The sequence below is a fragment of the Natator depressus genome, chromosome 3, assembly GCF_965152275.1.
Source record: "Natator depressus isolate rNatDep1 chromosome 3, rNatDep2.hap1, whole genome shotgun sequence".
NCBI classification, from domain to species: domain Eukaryota; kingdom Metazoa; phylum Chordata; order Testudines; family Cheloniidae; genus Natator; species Natator depressus.
Window position 1 is genome coordinate 160,441,145 of NC_134236.1, and position 25,976 is coordinate 160,467,120.

The window sequence follows — 25,976 nt, forward strand, 5'->3', positions numbered from 1 at the left end:
CCATAAAGTCTTTAAAACTAGATAAAGACATGCATTTCTAACGTAAAGAAACAACACCACCACCCTCTCCAGGTAAAGGTGATAGTATGTAGGAAGGTTATGGGAGACATACCCTTTCAGGCCTTTTTTTTGCATCTTAAACAAAAAAGGACACAAGCCTTTTGCAGATTATATTTAAAGTACCTGCGTGATCAAACTACTTTTTTATATGCATGTGTTCAAACTTGTTATACCCGAATACAAGACACATTCAGGATAGAGGTATGTGTTTTTGAGTGGGTGGCTCTCACCCATCCCTTTTCTGGGGTGGGGGGTGGGGTTGTGTTTCACTACTAGAGCTCTAAGAAGCCCCTTGCTGTCTTCTCCCACACACAGTACACACCTTCCATCTAAACACTTTTAGCCACCAGCTGAAGAGTTTGCCTGAAGCAATTGGGAGGAGGAGTTCTGAAGTGATGCAAAATGTTCCAGCCCTTAAGCCATTTGGAGGACTGAATGCAACATCTTGTTATCAAGCGCAACTCCTGCCAATCCAGGAAGCGGGAAGCTAGGATACAGCTGTGGGGTTCTAATGCAAAGTTGATGCTTATTGGAATTGGAGATTGCAGACTGCTTGGAAATTTCTACTAATTCTCCATACCAAAACCTATTGAAAATGAGAGGATGATTTTGAAAAGCTAATCCTCAAGTTCAACCATAGGTTCAGACCTCACCATGGTCAACTCTGCCCTTCAGTCTTCCAAAGTAACTAACTTGAGGGCCATGCAGTTCACTGTAAAGATCCCATAGTACTTGTCATGTGAATGGAAGCTTGTCCCCAGGGTCTCTGTTCAAAACTTCTCCTTCCCTGTACTATTCTGCATGTAGAATAGGTCAGTAGCTCTCAATCTTTCCAGTCTACTGTACCCCTTTCAGGAGTCTGATTTGTGTTGCGTACCCCCAAGTTTCACCTCACTTAAAAAGTACTTGCTTATAAAATCAGACATAAAAATACAAAAGTGTCACAGCACACTATTACTGAAACATTGCTTACTTCCTTATTTTTACCATATAATTATAAAATAAATCAACTGGAATATAAATATTGTACTTACATTTCAGTGTATAGTATATAGAGCAGTATAAACAAGTCATTGTCTGTATGAAATTTTAGTTTTTACTGACTTCGCTAGTGCTTTTTAAGTAGCCTGTTGTAAAACTAAGCAAATATCTAGATGAGTTGATGTCACCCCCCCGGAAGACCTCTGTGCACCCCCAGGGGTACATGTACCCCTGGTTGAGAACCACTGGCATAGGTAGCTGCATTTCAGTGGTGATATTGGGTGTAGATGAGATTCTTCAGATGAAAGATCAAGTATAAATGTAACCACTTCTGAAAATTGAATTGTCCAAAATTTACCTGCTGAGAAAAACATCATAATATGAAAAAGTAAGGCTGTTCCAATTATGACTCTCCTGTACTGTAAGACCACTGGGGTTTTTGTTCTTTAAATGTTCAGCTGCTGGTTATATTGCATAAAGATGGACCTTCTGAGAGAGAGACTTCACAGAAAACAATTGGTTTACAAGCAACTATAAAATATCTATTGAGTAATCTCACTCCTAGGTTGTAGTGTTCCATGCTGAATTATGTAGCCATGGAGAGTGGAAAATATTACATGTTAAAATAGGGGATAAGATGTTTTTTCAGCACATTGCAAGGAATTCAGCCATACATTCTGGATACATAAACCTGAAAAGTGTGGATACATAGACCCTTGTTTGAGCACTGACATTGTGCTCAACACTGTATAAAACATAAGACAGGTGTCATCACTATTGAGTTTACCGTCTAGTTTAGATGCACATGGCACAATGGGTAATAGTACAAATTCAAGCTGGTACAGAAATCTTGCCATAAATCCAGTGTCTCTGTTCAGTCTGTGATTTTTAGTATCTAGCAGAGTTACAAACTTAAGCTCCGAGGCTCATCTTTTGAAAACATTGTGCAGGTGTTCAGAACAGAGACACTGGACTTATGGCTTGTTACAACAATCTGAAACCCACTAACTGCCTCTTCTTGTCCTAGGACTGCAGAGCTGTTAACAGGCTACTCTACCTTGAATGGTTCCTTAGAATATGTGCTACTTATGCTAAACAATCTGTTCCACCTTTCGTTTAGCTGTGACACTGGGAATACCTTTCCCAGGCCTGAAGAACCTAGGGGTGACAGTGGACGAGAAGCTGGATATGAGTCAACAGTGTGCCCTTGTTGCCAAGAAGGCCAGTGGCATTTTGGGATGTATAAGTAGGGGCATAGCCAGCAGATCGAGGGACGTGATCGTTCCCCTCTATTCGACATTGGTGAGGCCTCATCTGGAGTACTGTGTTCAGTTTTGGGCCCCACACTACAAGAAGGATGTGGAAAAATTGGAGAGAGTCCAGCAAAGGGCAACAAAAATGATTAGGGGTCTGGAACACATGACTTATGAGGAGAGGCTGAGGGAACTGGGATTTTTAGTCTGCAGAAGAGAAGAATGAGGGGGGATTTGATAGCTGCTTTCAACTACCTGAGAGGTGGTTCCAAAGAGGATGGTTCTAGACTATTCTCAGTGGTAGAAGATGACAGGACAAGGAGTAATGGTCTCAAGTTGCAGTGGGGGAGGTTTAGGTTGGATATTAGGAAAAACTTTTTCACTAGGAGGGTGGTGAAACACTGGAATGCGTTACCTAGGGAGGTGGTAGAATCTCCTTCCTTAGAAGTTTTTAAGGTCAGGCTTGACAAAGCCCTGGCTGGGATGATTTAATTGGGGATTGGTCCTGCTTTGAGCAGGGGGTTGGACTAGATGACCTCCTGAGGTCCCTTCCAACCCTGATATTCTATGATAAGAAGAGCTCTGTGTGGCTCAAAAGCTTGTCTCTCTCACCAACAGAAAATGGTCCAATAAAAGATATTACCTCACCGACCTTGTCTCTCTAATATCCTGGGACCAACATGGCTACAACTATGCTGCATATGTTTCTCCATTATTTGATTTCAGTCTACTTCTTCCCCAGAAAAATTTCTCTTAAATAAAGCTGGAAAACATTTGGCTAACCAACATTGTTGACCTTACACCGTGCTTTAAGAATATCTGTATAAAGGAGAAGAGGAAGTAGAGACATAGTTCTGTAACACTTTATATCTGGGTGGGCAAACTTTTTGGCCTGAGGGCCACATCTGGGTATGGAAATTGTATGGCGGGCCATGCATGCTCACAAAATTGGGGGTTGGAGTGGGGGGGGGCGGGGTCAGGGTTCTGGCTGGGGGGGCGGGCTCAGGGGTGGGGCTGGGGATGAGGTGTTTGGGGTGTGGGAGGGGGCTCTGGGCTGGGGCAGGTGGTTGGGAGGGATGAGGGCTCTGAGATGGGGCCAGAAATGAGTTCAGGGTGTGGAAGGGGGCTCCGCTGGGGCAGGGGGTTGGGGCCCATGCTGTGGGGTGGGGCTGGGTATGAGGAGTTTGGGGTGCAGGAGGGTGCTCCAGGCTGGGATTTAGTGGTTCGGAAGATGGAAGGGGGATCAGGGCTGGGGCTGGAGGTTGGGGCGCAGAAGGAGGTCGAGTGCAGGCTCTGGGTGACGCTTACCTCAAGCAGCTCCTGGTAGCAGCAGCTTGTCCTCCCTCCAGCTCCTAAGTGGAGGCACGGCCAGGTGGCTCTGCACACTGCCCCGTCTGCAGGCACTGCCCCGTCTGCAGGCGCTGCCCCTGCAGCTCCCATTGGCTGTGGTTACCAGCCAATGGGAGCTGTGGGGGTGCCGCTTGGGGCAGGGGCAGTGTGTGGAGCCCCTTGGCTGCCCCTATGCATAGGTGCTGGAGGAGGCACATCCTGCTGCTTCTGGGAGCTACGCAGAGCCACAGCATGCATGGAGTGGGGCAAGCCCCTGACCCCACTCCCTGGCGGGAGCTCGAGGGCTGGATTAAAATGTCTGACCGGCGAGACGCGGCCCGTGGGCTGTAGTTTGCTCACCCCTGCTTTACATTAATCCAAGACCAAAGGGAACAACTGTGATTATCTCTGACTTCCTGCTTAATTTCCTTGAATTCCTGTTTGAAATACAGCACATATTGGGGGGTGGGGGGCAGGGAATCTTTATTTAAGTATTTCCAGTGATGATGAATCCAGTACAACCCTTGGTAAATTGTTTCAGTGATTAATTACCCTTACTATTAAAAATTCGTAGCTTATTTTCAGTCTGAATTTGTCTAGCTTCAACTTTCAGCCAGTGTATCTTGTTATATACTTTTGTTTGCTAGATTGAACAGCACTCCCAATTATCAAATTTCTGTGGCCCACGTTCTTGTAGGCTGTGATCAAGTTACCCCTTAACCTTCTCTGTGGTCAGATAAATAGATTGAGCTCCTTGAGTTTTTCCCTATAAATCATGTTTTCCCATCCTGTATTCCTGTAGCTTTTCTCTGAATCCTCTCCAATTTTTCAACATTCTTCTTGAATTGTGAACAGCATAATTGGACAGTCCTCCTCCTCTCTGTAAGGGTAATGCTGAACTTGACTCATCTAGCATCAGCACTGGAATTCAGTGTCGTTTTCTGAATCAATTCAGTGTCAAATGGTTCTGCAGACCTGGTCTTCATTCTTGTCCATTTCTGAGGTGTACTAATCCCCCGCTAATCAGGAAATTGTACAGCCTGACCACATGATCTTTGTGTGATAGTCACTTTGGAGGTTTCTTATTTCTAAAAAAATACCATTTCTTTTCTTCTCCCATCACCCCCAACTCCTTAGGATGGTACCCGACCCCCTTTGGATGTTGATGTAAACCTTGAAGAAATTGCTTATGATCGGCGTTGTGATTGCTATACGTGAGTGTCTTCTATTTTTAATTCTAATGCATGCAGTGAGAAATGTTTTACTCATGTTAATGTTTTACATTATTATTAACAGGAACGTTGGACTTGCTGACTCTCAGGGTTCAAACGCCTTTCCCTCTGTTTCCGTCACTTACACTTGAAGTTTTTCCAGGGATTTACTAAGACGTTGTAGATGGTACAGGTTTCCTCTTCCTACACAATAGTCTGGTGGTGCCTGACACTACTGTAGCTTAGGAATGGCCACTGTGTCCTTTTTTCATTGCCTTGTCTCTATTTCTGTGATGTTTACACTTAACCACAGATACGAAATGTGAAACCTGTCTCTAAACTGGATCCACAGTTAAAGGTGGTAAAAGTGGATAGGCAAAACTGGTACACATAGCTTGTTCTCTGAATTAGTTCACAGAAATGGGTAAAGTTTGTATTGTATGTGACACAGAGTATTGGAGACATATTTTATCTCGAGGAGCTCACAAATGTCACAAATGTAGTACAAATGTCCAAAGGAATGATTTGATGCAAATTTGATAACCACTTTTATCAGTCATTTGCAAACCCATAGCACTGCACAACTCGTCAAAGCTTCAAACTGATAGACACGATTGATTAGTTAATCTTAAGTATTCTTTGAGGTAATAATTGCTCCCCTAAAGACTTTGCACTCTTAATCTCTGTACTGTGCAATAAAAATAAAAATAATGTTCAGTGTAAAAAAATTAAGGTGGTTGATGTTATGGTTAAAGTAATTATTACTGTAGTACCTAGGAGCCCTAGTCATTGGGGAGGATCCCATGGTGCTAGGCACTGTACACAGAACAAAAACATTGTCCCTACCCCAAAAAATTTACAATCTAAGTATAAGACAAGAGACCACAGGTGGAGACAGACAGATGGGAAAGTACAAGGAAACCATGAGACAGTATTGCCCTATATAATAGGTAGTGATATCAGTGTATCGGTGGCCTAACTGTTGCCAGGGTGTGGTGGTTGTTTTTTGTAGACATCATGGGAAAGGAGAGTTTTAAGGAGAGTGTTGAAGGATAATGAGGTGGCTTTGCAGATATTTATGGGACGCTCCATCGAAGCATGAGGGGCAACATTGGAGAGCACGCAACAGTGCTTATTTGAAAATTTAACAGTTGGGCAAAGAAAGCTGGCATCACAGTCTCAAGTGAATGAGAGATGATAGGTAGAGCGGGGATAGTTTGTTAAAGGCCTTGAAAGTGAAGACAAGCAGTTTGTCGGATGCAATAGAGAAGGGGGAGTCAATGGAAGGATGTGTGGAGAGGGGTGATGTGGTCAAAGTGACAAGATAGAAAAGTCATCTCTGCAGCAGCATTGTGAATGGATATCCGAGTGGCAAGACTTCATTTGTCAAAGCCAGAGGAAAAGGATATTGCAGTATTCAAGATGTGAGATGAGATCCTGGATGAAAGTTCAGGGCTGAGAAACTTATCAGATCCTTTCTAGCAGTGAAGCTAACTCTATGAGATGGATGTGTATTTATAAATAAAAGATGAGGGTGCTGGGTGCTCCTGTTACAACTTGGCCCAGTCTCCCCCTCTGGATGGGCTGCTGTAAATCAGTTCCAATCCCCGGCCCATGTACTTCTAAGCCTCCTTGTTCTGGGTCCTGACTGATCACTGTTCTTAGCTCTGGGTCTCTCAGGCACACTCCCTAGTGCAGACTTCATGTCTGACACCTTTCTTGCACAGTGGAACCCAGCAATCCTTGTGCCTGAGCCCGCAGAACTGGTGCCACAGCCTTCTGAGCCCACGTTGCTTAGACACGTTCTCCACTAGAGCCCACCTGGCTGTGGGAGCTCGGGAATCTAATGAAACCCTTCTGGGACACTGGCATTAAAGCAAGGAACACAGGCTCAGCAAGGGAGTTGTTTAATTATTTAAGTAAGTCCAGCTGCAGATGAATGGTTTTTGTTTTTAAAGGGAGGTGGTTGTTATGGAAAAATTGATGTACCAATTTCCTACCAACAAAAGAGTTTCTTTACCACAGATACTTTTACTCTTGAAAGCACTTGAGAGTTACGGATCTTTGGAAAATAACACAGCCCTCCTGCTCTGATCTCACCCCCCTCCTCCCCCTGTTAGTCTGAGGGCTGGTTAGTGGCCCTAGGCCAGGCAGCCCTTCCTAGCTTCCATCTTCTTAGTCTGGTCCACTTGCATGTGGTGGTGTCCCCCACCATAGCATGAGGACACTGTGTCCAGGACAGACTGACCTTATCAGGATTAGAATGGTTTTCAACCCCATGTGGGTGTCTTAATCCAATCTGGAAGTTGCACTGCCAAATGAAAGTCACAATGATTATTATGATCACAAAATGGAGGTCACAAAACAACACGTGTTTCCCAGTTAGACCCAGACATAACCCCAGTCTATAATAGCCCCCACAAGCAAGGTTCTTTGACAATACTTTAAATGAGCACAGGCTCCCACTTTTCCTGGTCCCAGCTGTTGGTAAGGAGGTGGGGGCATGATCAGAAAAAAGTGCTTGGTAATTCCAGTGGGGTTAAAAGATATAACACAAGGCAGCTGGTGGCCTGCCAGGCTCAGCTGGTGGAAAATGAAATAGAGGAGAGGAGGTGAAGCCTGGGGAGAGAGCAAAGTGAAGAGTACAAGCCCATGTCAAGGCTGATTCCCCACTCTGGCACTTCGAGTGCAGAAGGTGGGGGCCCGCAAGGATTTTTAAAATTAATACTGGCTACTCCAGGCTGGTATTAAACTCCCAAGGTCACAGCTTCTCTCTGACCTTGGATGGGTAGATGCTTCCACCACCCAAGTGCAAAAAGAAACCCCCCCCTTTTGAGAACCCAGGAAGGAAAACATGAGAATTTCTTCCTGTGGTGTACCCTCAAGCTCTTTCACCCCCGTTCCTGGGAAGAACTGAGGAAAAAAAACAAAGGAAATCAGCCGTTGCCACCAGCCAATTAAATAATGTATGCACAAACCTCTTAGGGACACAAAAATCCAATCCTGTTCTTAAAAAAGGTAAATTTTATTAAACCCCAAAAGAAGGGAAATACATCTGGAACTTAGGCTTTTTGCTAGATCTTAAAAGAAACAATTACAAAAATTAAGCATCAAGATAGCTCTCTTGAGGTTCAGCATAAAGGTTACAAGCAAAACAAAAGCAATCTGGGGTTAGCACAGAGGAGTTCACAAGCCTTACAAAATAAAAGAAATAAACCTAATAGCGTCTTTCTAAACATTTCTGATCTACTTACATATCTGGCTTTCCAAAACAATTTCTAGGTATACTTCTGATGATTTTCATACCTGGCCTTCAGCTTCTCACAGCTGCCCTGTTCCCCTCTTCCCTGGAGAACAACAACAGTTGCATGGGGATAGGGAATGTCCAGGTGCCAATCCATTGTGAGATGCAACTCTGACTTAAAAAAAGCTAGGAACGGCTGCTGTACTTGGTTCTTGTCTACAAAATAAATTCAGAGCCAAAGTTAATGTCTGAAATACCTACTCTGGATGCATTAGGTGGGTCTCAGGAGTGCACGTTTCAGTGAAGAATCAATAAGCCAGCTGTTCTCTCCTCTTGTCTCTGTGTCAGGTTTATTCAGGATCAAATGCACTGTAGTTTATAATCTTCCAAGTGATATAGGATCCTCTGAGTGAATCTAACTCAACTATTGTTTTTTGTGAATCATATATAACCTTTGTACCAAATTCTCTATTTTCTGCATTCCCAACCCCAAGGTGTGTAAATTACTGAGAGAAGTAGATCTTTAAACTCACCTTGATCACCACTTGATTTCAGATGCTTTTTATAACCAGCAATTTTTTTTTTAAACAAATACACTTTTTATACTTTCTCTGCATCTTTTGCATTCTCCTGGCTGTATGTATGTCATCACAAATAAAGATGATGGATAGAAATGTATCCTAAAATGATCCATTCTATTTGTATCTGTCTCTAGGGGGGCAGATCTTTCTGCTCTAGTGCGTGAAGCTTCAGTTTGTGCCTTGAGACAGGAAATGGCCCTACAGAATGGCAAGAGCAAGAAAGGTAAGACAAGCATATAAAGTCTAAATGGAAGAGTGGGAAGATGATTAAGTGGTGAAAGTAGTTAAACTAGTTAAAAGTCATAAACATAATCTGCTTGAACTCTTGGAGGATACTGGGCCAACCAAACCTAGGTGGGAAGGTTTCTGTTGAGAAAAGATATAAACATAACCCTTAGGAGGCATTGCTTTTAAGAGATTGTGGTGAATACAATAGGTGTACGAGTATGAATTTCCAGTAAAGATGCTGAAGTTAAATTTATTAGAAAGTGGGCTTTTACTTAAAAACTTAAGTAGTATTAGAAATTCAAATTTGGGCATGGAGTTGCAGGCCTAATTTTCAAATGTTTATTGTAATCAATCTGACTAAGGTACTTTGTGAAATTGTGTGGTCCCTTGCATGAAGGATTATCCATTTTGATAGAGCAGATGTGGTGCTTGCACATGTAAATTGCACACATGTAATTGTGAATACTTGGGCCAGAAATTGTTTGATCTTGGGAGAAGATGAGTCTTTTTTGGGCTTGGGAAAATATTTTTGATTACTATGCTTTTCCCAGGGAATGGATATGTGTTTTAACCTTCCTCTGTGCAAAACCCAATTCTGACATGCTGTGTGCTCTCAAATAAAACTGACACGAGGAGCAGAACACCTTTCATCTCTCATTGGTTCTGGCCAAATAAAAGTTTAAATTTTTCAGAATACAAATAGAAGAGCTGTCACTAAAGGGACACCATCAATTGGAATACTGGTCTTTTTCAACAGTGAGTTAAGTTGTTCCAAGTACTGCATCTGCCCATAAGTCCCTCTACCAATTTTTGTAGTTTTAAAATCACATTTTCCTGTTTTTAAAAAAATGTTTTTTTTTCTCCCCTCTTGCTGTGCAATCCCCCACAAACAGGGAAAACTAATTGGACTGAACAGGGAAACTGAAATTCATTCTATATAAAGTGCTGTGAAATGCACAACGTAAAAATGGAGGGTTTTTCCTCTAATTTCTTTGTTCTAGTTACCTTGGGTATTACTTGTAATAGCAATAAGGTCATAAAAATTCAAGTGGAATTCTGGGGCCTCAGAGCCTTTGGCTTGCTTCCTGCACTATGCAAGTCTAGTTGTTTAGTATATAGTCTGGGATTGTGTGAAATGCATTTTTAAGCCTTTTTAGAAGATCTTAATTCCAAAGACCTAAAATAATTTGTAATTTTTGGTGTTCTTAGGGGCAGGTAGAATACATTTTAGAGGATAACTTCACATTTGGAATGAAAAATTCCCTGTGTGGTCACTATCTGACAACCATTCTGTGGTTTCAGTGGCTATGAATTGTGACATTTTTCTAATCTAATTTCTGTCTAGCCCCACTCACCTTCTGTCATACTAAGTTAATAGAACTGCATGTTAGTATTTCTCTTAAAGATTGTGCTCGAAGGGGATTTTATATTTGAGAATACTGAGGTTTTACACGGTTAACACACGGTTAATTGTATGTTAACATACTGTATTGTAGGAAGCACTTCTGAGTTATGAACTACATGGCGGCTTTTAAAAAAATGTATGGCCTGCCAAAGAGTTTTAGTGGATTTTGTGGCCCTTTGCTACCTTAAAGTTGCCCATCCCTGCCTCGGTCTTATATAGAACTCTTCATCAGTAGATCTCAAAGTACTTTAAAAAGGGAGGTGTAAAGTACTTCCACACACATCCCCTTTGAGCCCCCTGCACAGGAACCTAATAGAGATCCAGTCTTTGCACCAGGGAGTATGACTGCTTGAGGCTAGCTCCCGTTGCCCTCTTCAGAAGGAAAGCAGAATAATGGCCCACATACCTTCTGCACTGGTCAGCAAAGCAGGCCTCCCCTGAGAGGGAGCGCATGCAATGTCCTGTAAAAGGGTGTAGCAGTAGCTGTGGTTCCAGATGTATTGGGGCTGCAAAGGTTGTGCACCCATGCTGGAATGCTGAGCCTTAAAGGCAAATCCAGCCTTTATTTGATTTCATTTCAAGATCTAATTGAAAATGCATTTGTGGTGTCTACCTGTTTTGGGTGGGGGGAAATCGTTTGGTGTGGGGGTCAGGGGGAGAGAGATGTGTTCTCTGTCCTTCATCAACCTGTATGCTGTGAAAGAGAATAAGGTAACACTTATTCTTTAGCATTTCTTAAATATTTCTCTTGCTCTGTAAAAAAAAAATCACCTATGTTGCTAGCGATAAGCAATGGAGAAGAAATTTCTCTCCTGCTGGCATATCATCTTGACTTTTCTTAATGTAACACTGGAGACAGAAAGTAACTTCAACAATAAAATAAATCTATATACATAATTATTCAGTTTAAATGGGCTTTTGTCTGATTGCATCATGATAATCTCGGTGACAATAAATCAGGTCTCTCTGCTCCCCTGTCTTTCAAAGTGAAATCTTGGCAAGGACAATAATTCTCCAGTGTCTATCAGATCAAGGATGGTATATTTCCCATGGAGTTTGCATGCAAGATTAGATAATTGTTTGAATGTGGGTCAGATACCATAGTGATGAGTAGTATAAAAATGTAGTAGGGTCTATTGGGACCTTCAGCTGCTTAATGATGATGGTGGGAAAACATATACTTTTTTTAAAAGTTAAAAACAGAATTAAACTGTCCTGGTTTACCTTTTTTGTTCTTGAGTTCTACAGACAATCTCGGATTAGTCATTACTAAACTCCTTAAGCCCCTCCCCAAGTGACTTAAGATAAACCCAAAAAGGCCTCTTATACTGAAATAAGAATGTCTGCATGGGAGGGCTTGTACCAGTATAACTATATCAGTTTAAATTCATGCCTTAGCTTATAGCATGGGTTGGCAACCTGTGGCACGCGTGCCAAAGGCGGCACATGAGGATTTTTAGTGGCTCAGCCTGCTGCCAGTCTGGGGTCCTGGCTGCCAGCCCCACTCAGGCCACTGCTGGCTTGGATGGATGGAACCCCGGGCCGGCAGCAGGCTGAGCGGGGTCAGTGACTGGGACCCCGGCTGGCAAGGGCCAGCGGCTGGAACCCCACACTGGCAGTGGGCTGAGCCCATTACTGGTCTGGGGTTCCATCTGCTGCCCCCGCTGCTGGTCTGGGGTTCCGGCCGCCGGCCCCTGTAAATGTAAAATGTATTACTGGCATGCAAAACCTTAAATTACAGTAAATAAATGAAGACTTGGCACACCACTTCTCAAAGGTTGCTGACCCCTGGCTTAGATCATTGTAACTTTCCTTAGATTCTAAAATCATCAGGGTGAAGAAAGTCTTTTACTATGTTTTTGTACAGCACAGTTGGGCCACTGTCCTAACTGGTGTGTCTAGCCAGTATTGTACTCTTACCATTTTTATTATTTGCATTAAAGTATTCTCTTGTTTTCCCAGGTTTGGTTTAGGCCTCTCTTTATGTCTGACTGTAGACAAGGGCATGTATCAAACAGTGCATCTGCCATCTGTCTACTAGATGTAGGTAGTCATTTTTGCTGGACCTCAGGTTTACTCAAGTGTTTCTCTGATCCAGGAATTGTACAGGAGGCCAGCCTGTTGTTATAGGTTCAGTGCCTCTTCCAAGCTTCACTAGTTAGAGAAAGCATTCAGACCAAACTTGGAGCTCTGGCAGACTATTGAGCACATACAGATAACTGAGCTGTTATCTAATGTGTGGCCTACCATCTCCAGGTCACAGGTATGACTCCATTCTGGGTCAATTAGGGACCAAAAGTCATTGCTGTCCAAGTGCTATTTTGGTGGCTTTTATTAAATGAATCTGATTTTTTATTGCCCTTCTTAGCAGACAAGTGTCCACATTGTGGAGGGACCACCATGATGATTGGCCCTTTTGGGAGTCTCTGCATAAAGACCATGAATTAAATGGGCCATGGAAACAGGAATACTCTCCTCTCCCTCAGATGCTTTGTCTACATTAGGGGATTTTAAAAATCCCGCTATTGCTATAATGTGGTGCAGTTAGTAAGTGGAAAATTTTGTTGTTTTTTTTTAATTAATGTAGATGAGGCCCTAGAGGTGATTTCTCCAGTTCAAAGTAAAAATACCAGTTTCTAGTGTTGTAAAACCTTAGTTGACCACCTTTTAAGATATTAATCTGATGATCTGTATTTCTAGCATTTTACTTATTTTTTAAAGCTATTATAGGTGCCTATCAAATGCTCCTGCTGCTGTCATTAAGATAGATAGATACTGAAACCCATTGAAAGGGAATTCTGGTCTATTGAACTGTTGAAAACACTGAAGTAAACATTTGGGTCACAACAGCACAGTAAATTGGAGATGTTTATACTATTCCTTGTTGGACTTGTGGACCTGACATGGCTTAGAATTAATTTAGCGTGAAATGCTTACAGATCTCTCGATAATTCAGTGTGTTCCCCATGACGCACTCTGAGTCAGTCACAGGGAGTTTCCAGATGTTTGTCTGTGTGGTATAAGAGAGGATGAGGTGGAGGAATGCTGAGCTAGATTTTACTTTACCTTTCTGGAAGAGAAATCATCATTACCTGAGCCCCATCTGTGTGGAATCTTGCTCTAGTGGTGGCTATAGTTTTAACCAACATTTTTACTGACTTACATTAAATAAACCCACAGTGGTTAACTATGTTCATGAGAAGTCCTGGATTGACAGGACTAGATGTTCAAGTCCTCTGTTTTACCAAAAAAAAAAAAAAAAAAAAAAGTACAGCATGAAAAGTGGTGGTGCAAGATAGTGAAGCTGAAAGTGTCTTAATGAAATACATATAAAGCAATCACCAAAGTTTTTTAAAAACACACATTCTGCTACATTCAGCACGTCTGATGTGAAGCTTACCTATGTGCATGATAGATAGTTGTTGTACTAAATCTATGTACCGATTTGATCCTGTTGTCTATTAAATCCACATATATTATGTTTCCTAGTGAAAGCTGAACAATGCACACTTCTTTTCCATTCGTTTGGAATGAAATTCAGTTTCCCAATAGACCTGTTATCTCAAAGGCTGTGTTCAAGACTCATTAAGTCTAATTATTTATTCATGTAATTTCTGGATGGAAGTGCTGGAAAAAGAAACAGCCTGATATGCATACAGATTATGCAAGTTTGGGTGGGTGATGACATGGGTAAGCGGTTGCCTGTTTCTGGAGAGTGCCAAACAATGTCAATATGGTGCTGGGATGAGCTGAACTGCCTGGGGGTTGTGTAGAATACTTGGGATGTTGTTGAAAGTTTTTTTTTTCCTAAATGTAAAAAAAAACAAAAACAAAAAACCCCCAATGTGTGTATAATATGTAATCTGATGAGAGCGTAGGACTGAAAATGAGGAGCCCTTACTTCTGAAGCTAGCCCTGTCATAGATTTTCTCTTTGATCTTTAGCAAGTCGGGGCATGTCCACACTATGGAGGCTATAGTGGCACAGCTAAGGCACTGCAGCTGTGCTCCTATAGCATAGACGCTTGCTACAGCAACGGAAGGGTTTTGTCCCTAAGTGCAGTTAATCCATCCCCTCGAAAGGCTGTAGCTCAGTTGAAGAAAGAATTCTTTCAGCAACCTAGTGGTGTATATACTGGGACTTAGATCAGCTTAACTATGTGTCTCAAGGGTATGAAGTTTTCACACCCAGGAGTCAAGTAGCTAGGATGACTTAAGTTTTAGCTGTAGACCAGGGCTCACTTGTTGTTTGTTTTCGGAAGTGTTGAGCACCTTGAATTCTAGCTAAATTTGATGGGAGCTACAGTTTCTTTGAAAATCAAGCCCTTAATTTGTAGTTGCGAACAGTGATACCTAAAACAACCCTGTGAGGTAAGTAAGTATTATCTCCATTTTGCAGATGGTGTAACTGATGTAAGGGACATCACAGATCACAGAGTCTGTGTTAGACATGATGTTGAAATTCAGGAGTTCATAAAGCCTGTGGCTCAGACCTCAGCCAGTTACGCAGAATAGACAAAGCAGTTAGTCAAATGCAAAGACTTGAGATATTTTCACTAATGGCAGTCTGGAAGTTATTTGGAAAGCAGTATGTGGGTGTGTGTTTTATATACTGAATTGGGGGTAAATCATAGTCATTAAGTCCATTGTATGGTGTTCTTTTTAAGGAGAAATCAAGATTAGCCGAAAATACTTTGAAGAAGCATTTAAGAAAGTGAAATCATCTATATCAAGAAAGGTAAGAGAAGCTATAAAATTGTGGGTCAGTGAATATTGTTTAACATCACACAAATCCAGTTGAGGATAGGAAGTGAAGAATTCTATAGTCACTGGAAACTGGTGAGAAGAACTGAAGTCAGAATATATTTACTGTGTTTGAATCTGTTCAGGACATCTGGGTTAACACTCTAAAAGATCCCATGGCAGTTTTCATAAATGAACTCAAGTATTTTAAGTTCTCTGTTTTAAGTCTCATCCAGAAAGATTACTGCCCTTCCAGCACCACAGTGATGAGAGAGTTCAGTACTGGCTTAGGGAAGTATACCTCCTTAACATCATTTTCTGCAGCATCCTGGATTTTTCAAGGAAGTTTCCAATCCAAGAACTGACTCTAAAGATACTGTTAAGCTTGCGAGATCTGATGAGATCACAGACCACAGTATTGTGGTTGCATTATGTTTTGCTTCCACCATGCATGCACCTACTGAATGGAAAAAAAAAAAAAAAAAAGCTCAGTACAGCGTAATATGTAAAGATAACATCTTTGTCTTGAGATAAGACACTGTAATAAGAAAAAGCAATTGCTTTTTTTCTTCTTCCTGATTATCAGCCTTTTCATGCTTTTATAAGTCAACATCTAATTTGATCGTATGTTTGGAAGGTCAAATCATGAACTATTCTCTTTTTGACGCATGGCAGGTAAATTTGTTGAGTATTTACTATCGTTACTTCTCAACATTCATTTCATGCAGTGTGACCAGAGGATAATTATTTGGAATTTAGATAGTGCCTTTATTGCTTTAGGGCCCCTCTCATGGAAAGGTTCCACATGTCTGCTGGCTTGGAAAGATTCCATGTGTTTGCTGGCTTTATGGACTTAAGTCATGAAGCATTGAAATCACTTTCACTACAGTATGATTGTGAGCTAAAAATAAATTAACCCGTTCTTCTACTTTCTTCAAACTCAAAATGTGCTAGGTGTAAAATGATTAGATAAATGCTCTTAATACCCACGTGGTCACTAATATCCCTTTACTGGTGGATATTATCTCAAAGAAAAAATGTCATTATTTTCAGCTATGAATTTCAGTAGTCAATATATGTATTAACCTGTGAAGCTCCTTGATGCAGGATAATATGGAAGTAAATGGCTTGAGTAAGACTTTAAAAGATTGGTACTTGTAAGAATAAGACCAGTAACTGCAGTTACCCTGCTTAGGCTAAAATCACATGTGTTCTGAATCCTCATGCTTTTGAAGCAGGGGAGTTGCATGGCAGGCTTGTGCAGGGTTGATTTACAACCCAGCTTGCTACAAACTAAGTGTTCATGTAGACCACCCTTATTTCATTAGAGCTGGTTAGGAATTTTTTGACTAAACATTTTTTGTGCTGGAAAATACTGAGTCATCAAAACCAAGACATTTCACAAGAATGAATCAGCTTTGATGAAACTTTCATCCTGGACCTAAGAAACCTTCCCATAAAGTTTCTGGTTCCAGAGAGACACCTGCCCCAGAATAGCCAATAGCCTATTGGTTAGGGCACTCACTTGGAATGTGGGAGACCCAGGTTCCAAGTCCCTTCTCAGATTCTCTCTGTCTCTCCTATTGGTGCTGTTTTACTTTGTGTAAAGTAAGCTGGGACTTGGGACTTGGATCTCTCACATCCCAGGTAAGTTCCCTAACCAACTGGCTGTTGGCTATTCTTGGGAGAGGGACTGGAATCAATCTGTCGCTCTGTTGCGCACGCTCATTTTTTGTGAAAAAAATTTTGAAAGGGTCCTAGGTTTCGTCCTAATGCAGAATGGGAACATCTCTCTAAACAGCGTTCAGAGAATGGCAGAACTGACTTTGTGCTTAGCCTCTGGATGCACCTGGCATATCTGTACTGATTTAAAGTCATTATTTTAGACTGCAAATAGTACTTTCACTGGAGATTTAACAGATTATTAACCCTTGTACACAGTACTCTTTATCCCAGGGTTTTTAAATGTGGGAGCTAAGTTTACTCTTCTCCATTCCCTCTACTTTTGCCTCACTTCCTGCTCCAGCACTCTTTCCTTCCTCAGCTCAGTAAACGAGGCTGCTCTCCTCAGCCCAGCTTCAAGCTGCTCTCTCTGCCAGTTCCTGCCCAGCCTGTTTTACTATGTTTCTGGCCAAAAAGGATTCAGGACCAGTCTGGATCTGTGAGCAGAAGGCAGTGGAGGAGATGGGATCAGTTTGGTCTCACTCACTATACTTGCACCCCCTTCCAGCAAGGTGGATTAAAAAAAAAAATCCCTTTTTTAAAAATAAAAAATCGATTTTTTTTTTTAGCTGAATAGATTTTACCTTTTACAAAAACGTATTTAAAATTAAATTTGAAATTATGATAACCTAACTTTACTATAGTGCATTAAAATCATTTAAATTAAATAAAAAATAATACTCAAGCAATACCTATTTGTTGCTGAATTTTAAAGAAAGTCAGACCACTGAACTGATGGAAGTCACTGGCTAAGTACCTGGAACTAGAGTTTGTTGAAAGGCTAAACCAACTTTTGATAGTGGTAGATTCTTCTACATGTGCAGAAGAGAGTATTTTCTTCATTTCAGTTTATCCCACTAATTCAGTTCAATGACTACCTCATTCAAAGTTAAGAAACTGACTGAGAGTAGAAAAAACAGAGAGAGCTTGTTTTCCACTTTAAATCTATTAGGTGGGAGAGGATGGGGTCTAAAATTGTGAAGACAATGGTGACCAGAAACAATCACTTCAATTCACTAACTACACATAATTATTATTTATTTATATTACCATAACACCTAGGAGGCCTAGTCATTGCTTCCTTTTTATAATAATCAATTCACATTAAATCCAAAACATGTTTTGATAGACTTGCTTTTTGTTTGTATTCAGCACAGTTAAAGTAGTTCCATTTAAGTAATAAAACCACAATTTTACAGTTCTATTTGAATTTTTAATTGAATTCCAATTTTTATCCAAGTAGGATTTGACAAAAATCAGGGTTAAAAAAAATTAATCAAGTAAATCAGAAATGCATAATTCACCACTTTCTAACAATAAAAATGTGAAAATTAAGAATCTGAATAAATGTGTGTTAAGCTACATAATTGCTCAAATGAATGTATGCAAATATAGTGTATCCTGGTTACCAAAAAATTACCAACTCTAGTATAAAGTCTATTTTTTAGTTTCAAATGAACATATTTTAATGGTTACCAACCAGGGAGAATCAACCTTTTTTAGAAAATAACTCAACTGAGAAGTACAAATTTAAAACAAGATTAAAATTTATTATTTAAATCAAGGTTTCCTGCTTGTTGATTTAAATCTCTTTGATTAAAATCACCGTACCCTGCCTTCCAGTACAACATTCCCAAGAAAGCCAACTTTTACCCCCCCAAAATGCATTATGACTGTCTACGTTCCATTTGGAAAGCTTTGCCAGATCTGAGCTGTTTCTCCTGCTCCTAATGGAACAATAGCGACACTAACCACTGCTTAATTATGGTTTAGACTTCCACTTTTAAATCATACTAGTTGAAAATAAAAAATTTTCTATATATACTAAGGGGATAAACTTTAAATAGCTGAATTAGGCTGAAGGTCAGTTTGTAAATCGGAAAACCCTCTTTAACATGGCACGATGGTAGTAGGAGTTCCATTCTTGCAGCAGAAAACTGGGAAATTTATTGGAAATGGTAATGCTAATTAAAAAAAAAAGTTCTCTGTTTCTAGCCTGGGTGTGTAGAATTCTTATCTTATAGCTTTGTTCCTTCCTGAAGTTCACTTGGGCTGTTAGCCAATAAATCCTCTGAAAAGAGTATCGGTGTGAATGCTCCCTTTCCTTTTAGTGTGAGGGATGGGCCAGCACAAGAGATTCAGGCAAGAAGAAATTCTCTGCTGTGCTTTCTGTTGCCTTTATCTAAACACTTTCTATGCTGCAGAAGCTCTGAGAAGTGCTCTCCAAAGGAAAGAATTCAAGTGGTTGGAGAAGTACATATTTGACCAAGCAGCATGTAGGACAATTGCCTATTTGTTACACTCGTAAAGACTGGAATGGGATTGTTTTGGCTAGTTGCTGTGCAACCACAGATAATGTGAAGTGATGCTGTAGTAGAGTTACATAATGCAATAAAACAACTGCTGAATTGTTCACATTTTAGGGCACCTGTTCTCTGGTGGTGAGGGTGTTTTGGAGTGCAAAAGTGCATTTTGAACCTTCATTCCTTACCCCATTCCAACTGCTGCTCCCACTCAGCCAGATAAGTTTGATCTGGCAAATAATATAGACATTAGCTGCATCACCCCATCCTGCACCATCTTGTGGAAGAAGACCAGGAATAGGAGCAGTCTATATGAGAGAGTATAACAGTTTAGCTAATTAAACTGTAATTTAAATCAGATTTCGTTAAACCAGGGCAAAACCCTGTGTGCATGGTCTCTGTCATTTCTGTTTAGGATTGGGAATAGGCATAAACTAAACCAAAATAAATTGCTCTTAAACCAGAATAAGACACTATCTGCACAGGGCTTTGCATGTTTAACTAAATTGGTTCAAAATCACACCTTAAATTTAAACCAGTGCAGTTCTGTGCATAGACAAGGTCTCAGACAAGCATGGCAGTGTCCTTATACTTCTTATACAAGAACTCTGCTAACAGAGTCTTCTGTTAATAATTACAGATTGTTGGTGACTTGTCTTAAGCGAATCCCATAAAAGAGATGCTCTTTAGCCTCCAATTGGTTTTTCTTTTGTAAATATTTTAGCCAAATATTAGCCACCAGGCACAGAGATCATTTCTGTTTAGTTTTCCTAGTGGAAAATGTGTGTAAAGTCACCTTTAAACATTGCATGCATTCTTGCTGTGCTGAAGTATCTTTTCTTTTTCCCCACCTAACTTGGCATTGTTAGGATCAAGCAATGTATGAAGAGCTGCGTCAGTCGCTGAGCAAATGATAAAGTTGGCCAACTCCTGAAAGAGACCGTCATTCTGCTTTGATGAAGAGGCTCATAATGGTAGCATCTGATCTCTTAGAATTGTATCTCCTCAAACACAGCTGGAACAGAAGTTTGACCATGGTTTCATTTGACTTTTTACTAAGTGCTGCATCTGCAGATATCTGCCATGTTTTAATTACCACTCTGACAATGGTTAAGTTGGGATTGTTAAACGGAGTAAAATGTAAGATGGAGACTTTCTAGTTCTGCTTCTCACCAACCCTCTGATTTTAAAACTACACTTTTAGGCATAGAAGAACAATTTCTAAAATTCAGTGCTCTGTTAACCCATGAACTATTTAACAGGCACAGAAGCTATAATGAACATACCTTCAAAACCTTAGACTTTTCAAACAATTCATTTTCAGTTGTACATGAAAAGTGCACCTTCTCAGAAGATGAGCTCTGTTATTCAGAGCATTGCATTCTGTGAGGAGAGAACTAGGTAAGTGGGCTGAGAAGATGTTGAGGCATATGCTATTGCATCATTTTTAACCCCCCCCCTTCCCAAATTTGGATCTGATCTGTTTTGATGGGTGTGTGCCGTCATAACTGAGAACCCTTGAGAACCTCCCTTTCATCTTATTAAAAGGAACTCCTCGGACTGAAAGATGGTTAATTTTAAAGGTTCATGCAAAGGATTAAGAAATGGAAGTCTGCAGCCCCCTGCTATAATGTGTGGGAGGAGGGCTCCACCTTAAAAGAGCAATAATTTTACTGTCTCAAATGCTCTAACAAGCTGGGTTCATGTACCTCTTAACAAGGAGAGGAGAAATTGTGACATCAGAAATAGAAGCAAAAAGTGGAAGATACTATGCCTTATTGTTACTATCTCTGTTAATGATTTTGAATCACTCTTAATTTAGCATATTCTGACAAATCCTCTGAAGTATTTTCTCATTGTTACAATATGGGCCAAGCAAGATGTCTCAGCTGAAATTATCTGAATAGTTTTCTCAAAAATATGTATCGTTTAAAGAACTTTCCCATATGTGTTTACAGTATGTTTCTAAGAGGATCTTAGCTTATTAAAGCAAATTTTTTAGAAAGCCAACTTATCAAACTGCTCTTTGGTCTTTTCATATTCCTTAGCTTGCACATTACATCAGCATAGTCAGTTTCATTTTTCCTTATAATCAGGTTGGGTTCTTGGTGTTGCCATGTTTGGTTTTTAAACACTCCAGGGAGATAAGAGTTGTGTTTTATAAGCCTTTCTTTTCCAGGCTGAGCTAAACTATTTGCTGTGCTCCTGCAGTGAAGCTGTAATCCAGAAAGCTGACAGCTTTCTGTGGAAACAGAGGCTCATAACTTCCCTTCCTATAGGATCAAGCTGAAACAAGTATAAGAGGGAGCATTAATTTGAGTAGCTAATATGATGGGGCTTGTCTTCACAGACACACTCAGGAAAGTTAAGGTGAATTAACTAAAAGCGCGAAGCTAATACAGATGTGGGCTTGTCTACACAACATGTTGCTGTGCAGCAAGCCAGGATGTCGAATGCCAGGGCCATACTCCAGGACTTTCACTGCGGTGTAGCAGTGTCCACATGGGCTATTACAAGTAGTGCAGCAAGTGGTGCACTGTAGAGTTGCAGTCCGGTTTGCTGCACAGTAACTCGCCATGTACGCATGGGCTAAATTAAGGGAGGATTAAGCTACAACCAGCTGCACCCACTTTACTTCTGAAGGAGTGTGTCCACTCAGGTTTAATGCACTTTAATTTCCGCACATTAACATTGTTTGCAGTGTTGTAGCCAAGTTGGTCCCAGGATATTAGAGAGACAAGGTGGGTGAGGTAATATCTTTTATGGGACCAACTTCTGTTGGCGAAAGAGACGAACTTTTGAGCTACACAGTGCTCCTCTTCAGGTCTGATTAAAAAATATATATATATTACCTCACCCATCTTGTGTGTCTAATATCCTTGTCTCGCTCATTAACTTCTCAGCTTCAGTTGATTCATCAGAACTTTCCTGGGTGTCCTCTTATAGACAAGCCCCTACATTCTAAGGGATTACCGAAAACTAAAAGGATATTGATTTTTACATAACTAAAGGATATATAAATTTACACCGTGTAGAGGTTAAGCACAGGAGTTTATTATGTACAGCGCTGACGGAGTGTTACCTTGCTTATTAGGCTTAGAGACACTGTTAGTTAATTGATTACAATGGAATATATGGATTTTCCATGGGCGGGGGAAAGTGACGGGGTAGGCAGTTCCACAACCCCGGATAGGTCTAGCAGCAAGACATGCTAGCACAGTAGCCAATGGTCAAAGGTTACATAGTGTCTCCGCCCATGGTCTTAAGTTAATAAATTAACATTTAATTAGTACTTTAATAAATGTATTAGTATAAAATACATTTGTTGAATTTTGATTTGGGGTTTATAGGAATGAAGTAGCTCCTTTGATTGTTTAAAAATACATATCTAGGGGTAAAAGCAAAGAAACAGTGAAAGAATATGGCAATAAAGATTGTTTAAGTTCATTTGTATTTTAAGGCAGGTACTGGTCCCTGGGAAAGGGAGGTGGGAGGAGGCCATATTTTAGCAAAAGCAAGGTTCTCTTGGGTTATTTTGATTTCTTTTAGCTATTGCTAGGCTTTTGACCTTTTGACCAAATGCTGGACTTTGGGCCTGTACACAAATCCATATACCAGGTTATTACATCAGCAATGGATTTTAACCCTTCAATAACAAAACTGCTCTCTTCTATTTTCTGAAAAATCCCCTTTTTAAAAGGGAGACATTTTGCTCAGAAGGAGAAATATTTAAAGCAAACATCTTTCCAATTGTTGTCCTTGAGCAATGTCACTCTTTAAAAATGCTCTCCTCCTCCCTTTGCCTGAGCAGTTATCGCTGCTAAATCATATGCATGGTAAGGGAAATACGTGACTGGCTCACATAGTAAATATAAATGCTTTTCTGATCATTTAATTACTTGCCAAAACACTGAATCCTAGAACAGTAAATATTTCCAGACGAGAAGCTGTAAAACTGTTGATTAATAGACCTCTCATAAGCTTTTCCCCTACACAATTGATAGCACATTATGGGTGCTCTGTTTCCCCAACCACCTCAGGAAGAGCAGAAGGAGAGGGGGTTAGCTATAAGGAAACAGTGACTCTGAATTTGGCAGCTGTGTTCCTTTCTGATTGAAAGTCAGAATGCCCATTAGCTCCAAGTTGTCTGTGCAGGAAGCAGTATTCACTCTATGTCAGTGTAAACTTGCAGGAAACAGGAGCAAAACAGGCAGCTCTGAAGCATCTGGTTTCAGTATTATGAGAAAGAGTTGATTGCTTGAGACCAGCAGTTGCTGAGTATTGCTTGCAAAGAAAGTGCATGCCAGTGTTGGCTGTGAAAGTATTAATGCCACTACCCACTTCACTTTGAGAGAATGCAAAACAACTGTGGCAGTGACTTTACTTTCCTTCATTTCTGCAATAAACAACGAATGAATCATACTATATAAATCAATTAAAAGTAACCAAACCATTTTTTTAAAATTGTCCGTCTGTCACTCCCAAACTCCTATTTATTGCTGGAGCTAAGGCTTAAAGAAAAAATGCAATTGTCACGCTATCACTGAGTTGAATTTATTATTCTAAACGTAGTGTTTATAGTCCTCCTTTCCAGGGCTTACTGCATATGGATATTTTATCCTACACATTGGGAATTAATCTCCAAAATGAAAAATTAACATACATTCAACTAGTAATACCATTTTTTGGCATAAGTGAACCACCAGATGTTTATATCTACTCTAAATTGTCGCTTCCTAAATGTGAACTAACCCACCAGACTTGGTTTGTTTATAGGTGTGAAATTATAATTTTAGATATTCTGACTTGAAAAGTCATGACTCTACTTGTGCTGAGTTTAATCAATGATAGTTATGTTTCTGGAGCTACATGTTGCTGTATCCCTCTCTTGTGAAATCTACACTGACACACACATTCTACCTAGGCTGTGGCCAACATAAGTGGTAAATCACAACATGCATTGATCTCAGGACTGGGAAAGCCAGTTATATAAGCTAGATCAGTCACTCAACTCCCATGTGCTTGGCAGGGGTAAAATAAATCATGCACACTCCCGCTTGGATCTAGAGTAATTTTAATTTTACTAGGGCTTGAAATGTTTACATGGCACTTGGTACCATGGAGTCCAGATCTTCTAGCTAAAGCAAAAATTAGCTAAGCCATCTACCTCATATGTCCTTCCCTCTTTTTGCCATTTAAAATACTCAGATGAACAGCTTTGTCTTTTTCACTTGAAATAACTTTTGGAATATTTTCTTCTTGGGCATGGTGCACTGCGAAGGGAAAACCTACTGCCAAATTTGAATCTAATTTATATTAGACTTTAGAGCAGTGGTCACCAACCGGTCCATCACGATCGACTGGTTGATCCTAGAAGATCTCCCAGTCGATCGCAATCTCTGGCAGCACAGCGTGGCTGCTGCTAAGGCACCCTCCCTACTCCGGCCCCACTCCACTCCCGGAAGCAGCCAGCGTGGCCCTGGGGGTGGGGCGGCAGGGGTCTCCCTCTGCGTGCTCCTCTTGCCTGCAAGCACTGCCCCCGCAGCTCCCAGGGGCCAGGAGAGCTCTGGGGGTGGTGCTTGAAGAGAGGGGTAGCGCGCGGAGCCACATGCCCACTGCCCCTCCCCCAGGGGCCACAAGGGCGCATTGGCCCCTTCCAGGAGCAGTGTGGGGCCAGGGTAGACAGAGGCCTGCCTTAGCCTCGCTGCACCTGCCACTGACTGGGAGCCAACGAAGGTAAATGCTGCCCAGCAGGAAGCTGCACCCCGAACTCCCTCCTGCACCCCAAGCCCCAGCCCAGACCCCCTCTCAGAGCCAGCATCCCATATCCCCTCCGACACGCAAACACACTGCCCCAGCCCAGAGCCAGCACCCTGTACCCTCTCCTGCACCCAGTGCCAGGTTTACAATGGCTCCATGGAGCCGGGCCCATGCTCAGAAGGGGCCCCAGCCTGCTCCGTCTACACTGTGTCCCGAGACCACACTGGCTCCTCCCCGCCCACCACTTGCTCCGAGGGCTCCTCTCTGCCCCCTGGCCGCACTGGCAGTCTCTGCTTCCCACCACCTGTGGGGCCCTGCCTGTCTCCCCGGAGCTGAGCTGCCTGGGACTGGTGCAGAAGCCTGGCCAGTCTTAGCCAGGTGCAGGGGGAAGACAGTGTGGCGGGCTTGGCTGGGCCCCTCCAGGCAAGTACGTCTTGAGGGACCCCGGTTGGGGCAGGTCCTGGCCTGGCTGATGGCACCACTCCCGAAGGGCTGGAGCGATTGCCGGCCCTGGGACCGGCCCTGGGACCAGCCCTGGCTGCGCTGCCGGCTCAGCCCGGCAGACACAGTCACCTCCCAGCAGGGCCGGTGAGTGCGGATGGGAGGCAGGGCTTGGGGGAGTGGGTCTGTGGGGAGCCGGGGCGGGGGTGTGTGCTGGGCTATGAAGGGGCGGAGAGGATCTGTGTGTGTTGGGGCACTAGCGAGTGGGGGTTCTGTGGGGGGTGCTGGGCAGTTGTGGTGGGGCTGTGGGCGAGGTGGTGTGCAGGGCGCTGTGCATTTATGGGTGGGTCTGTGGTGGTGCTGGGAATAGTGGGTCTGGGAGGCCTCTGGCCATAGGGAGTCGGGGGGTGTTGGGCGGGGGGAGGGTGGTGTGGCATAGGCCCACCCCCAAAGGGAAGGGGCATGCTGGCAGCACAGGGCCGGGCAGGCCACTGTGCGTCTGGCAACTGCTGGTGTGTAAATAGTGCCCTCGCATCGGGTGGAGCAGGGCCGCCCCTGCCCTGCCATGCCCCATTGCCTCTGACTGGCCCCTTGATCCGGGGCCTGACCTCCCCGCACCATGCTCCATTGCTTCCATGGGGCCCACAAAATGTTAATCCGGCCCTGCCTGCACCCCAACATTCTGCCCCAACCCGAGGGGACAGGGGTCTTTCTCT

The 25,976-nt window shown here is 42.1% G+C and overlaps 1 protein-coding gene across 1 annotated transcript in view; it reads left to right on the top strand.

Annotated features, from left to right (window-relative positions):
- Window positions 1-22,218, top strand: part of NVL (nuclear VCP like) — a 70,657-nt gene extending 48,439 nt beyond the window's left edge. Inside the window, exons 20-23 of the mRNA XM_074949198.1 lie at window positions 4,761-4,837; window positions 8,794-8,882; window positions 14,959-15,029; window positions 19,929-22,218. Coding sequence (XP_074805299.1) covers window positions 4,761-4,837; window positions 8,794-8,882; window positions 14,959-15,029; window positions 19,929-19,973 — 282 coding nt within the window. The 3' untranslated portion in view covers window positions 19,974-22,218. The remainder of the gene's footprint in view (window positions 1-4,760; window positions 4,838-8,793; window positions 8,883-14,958; window positions 15,030-19,928) is intronic.
- Window positions 22,219-25,976: the final 3,758 nt, after the last annotated feature.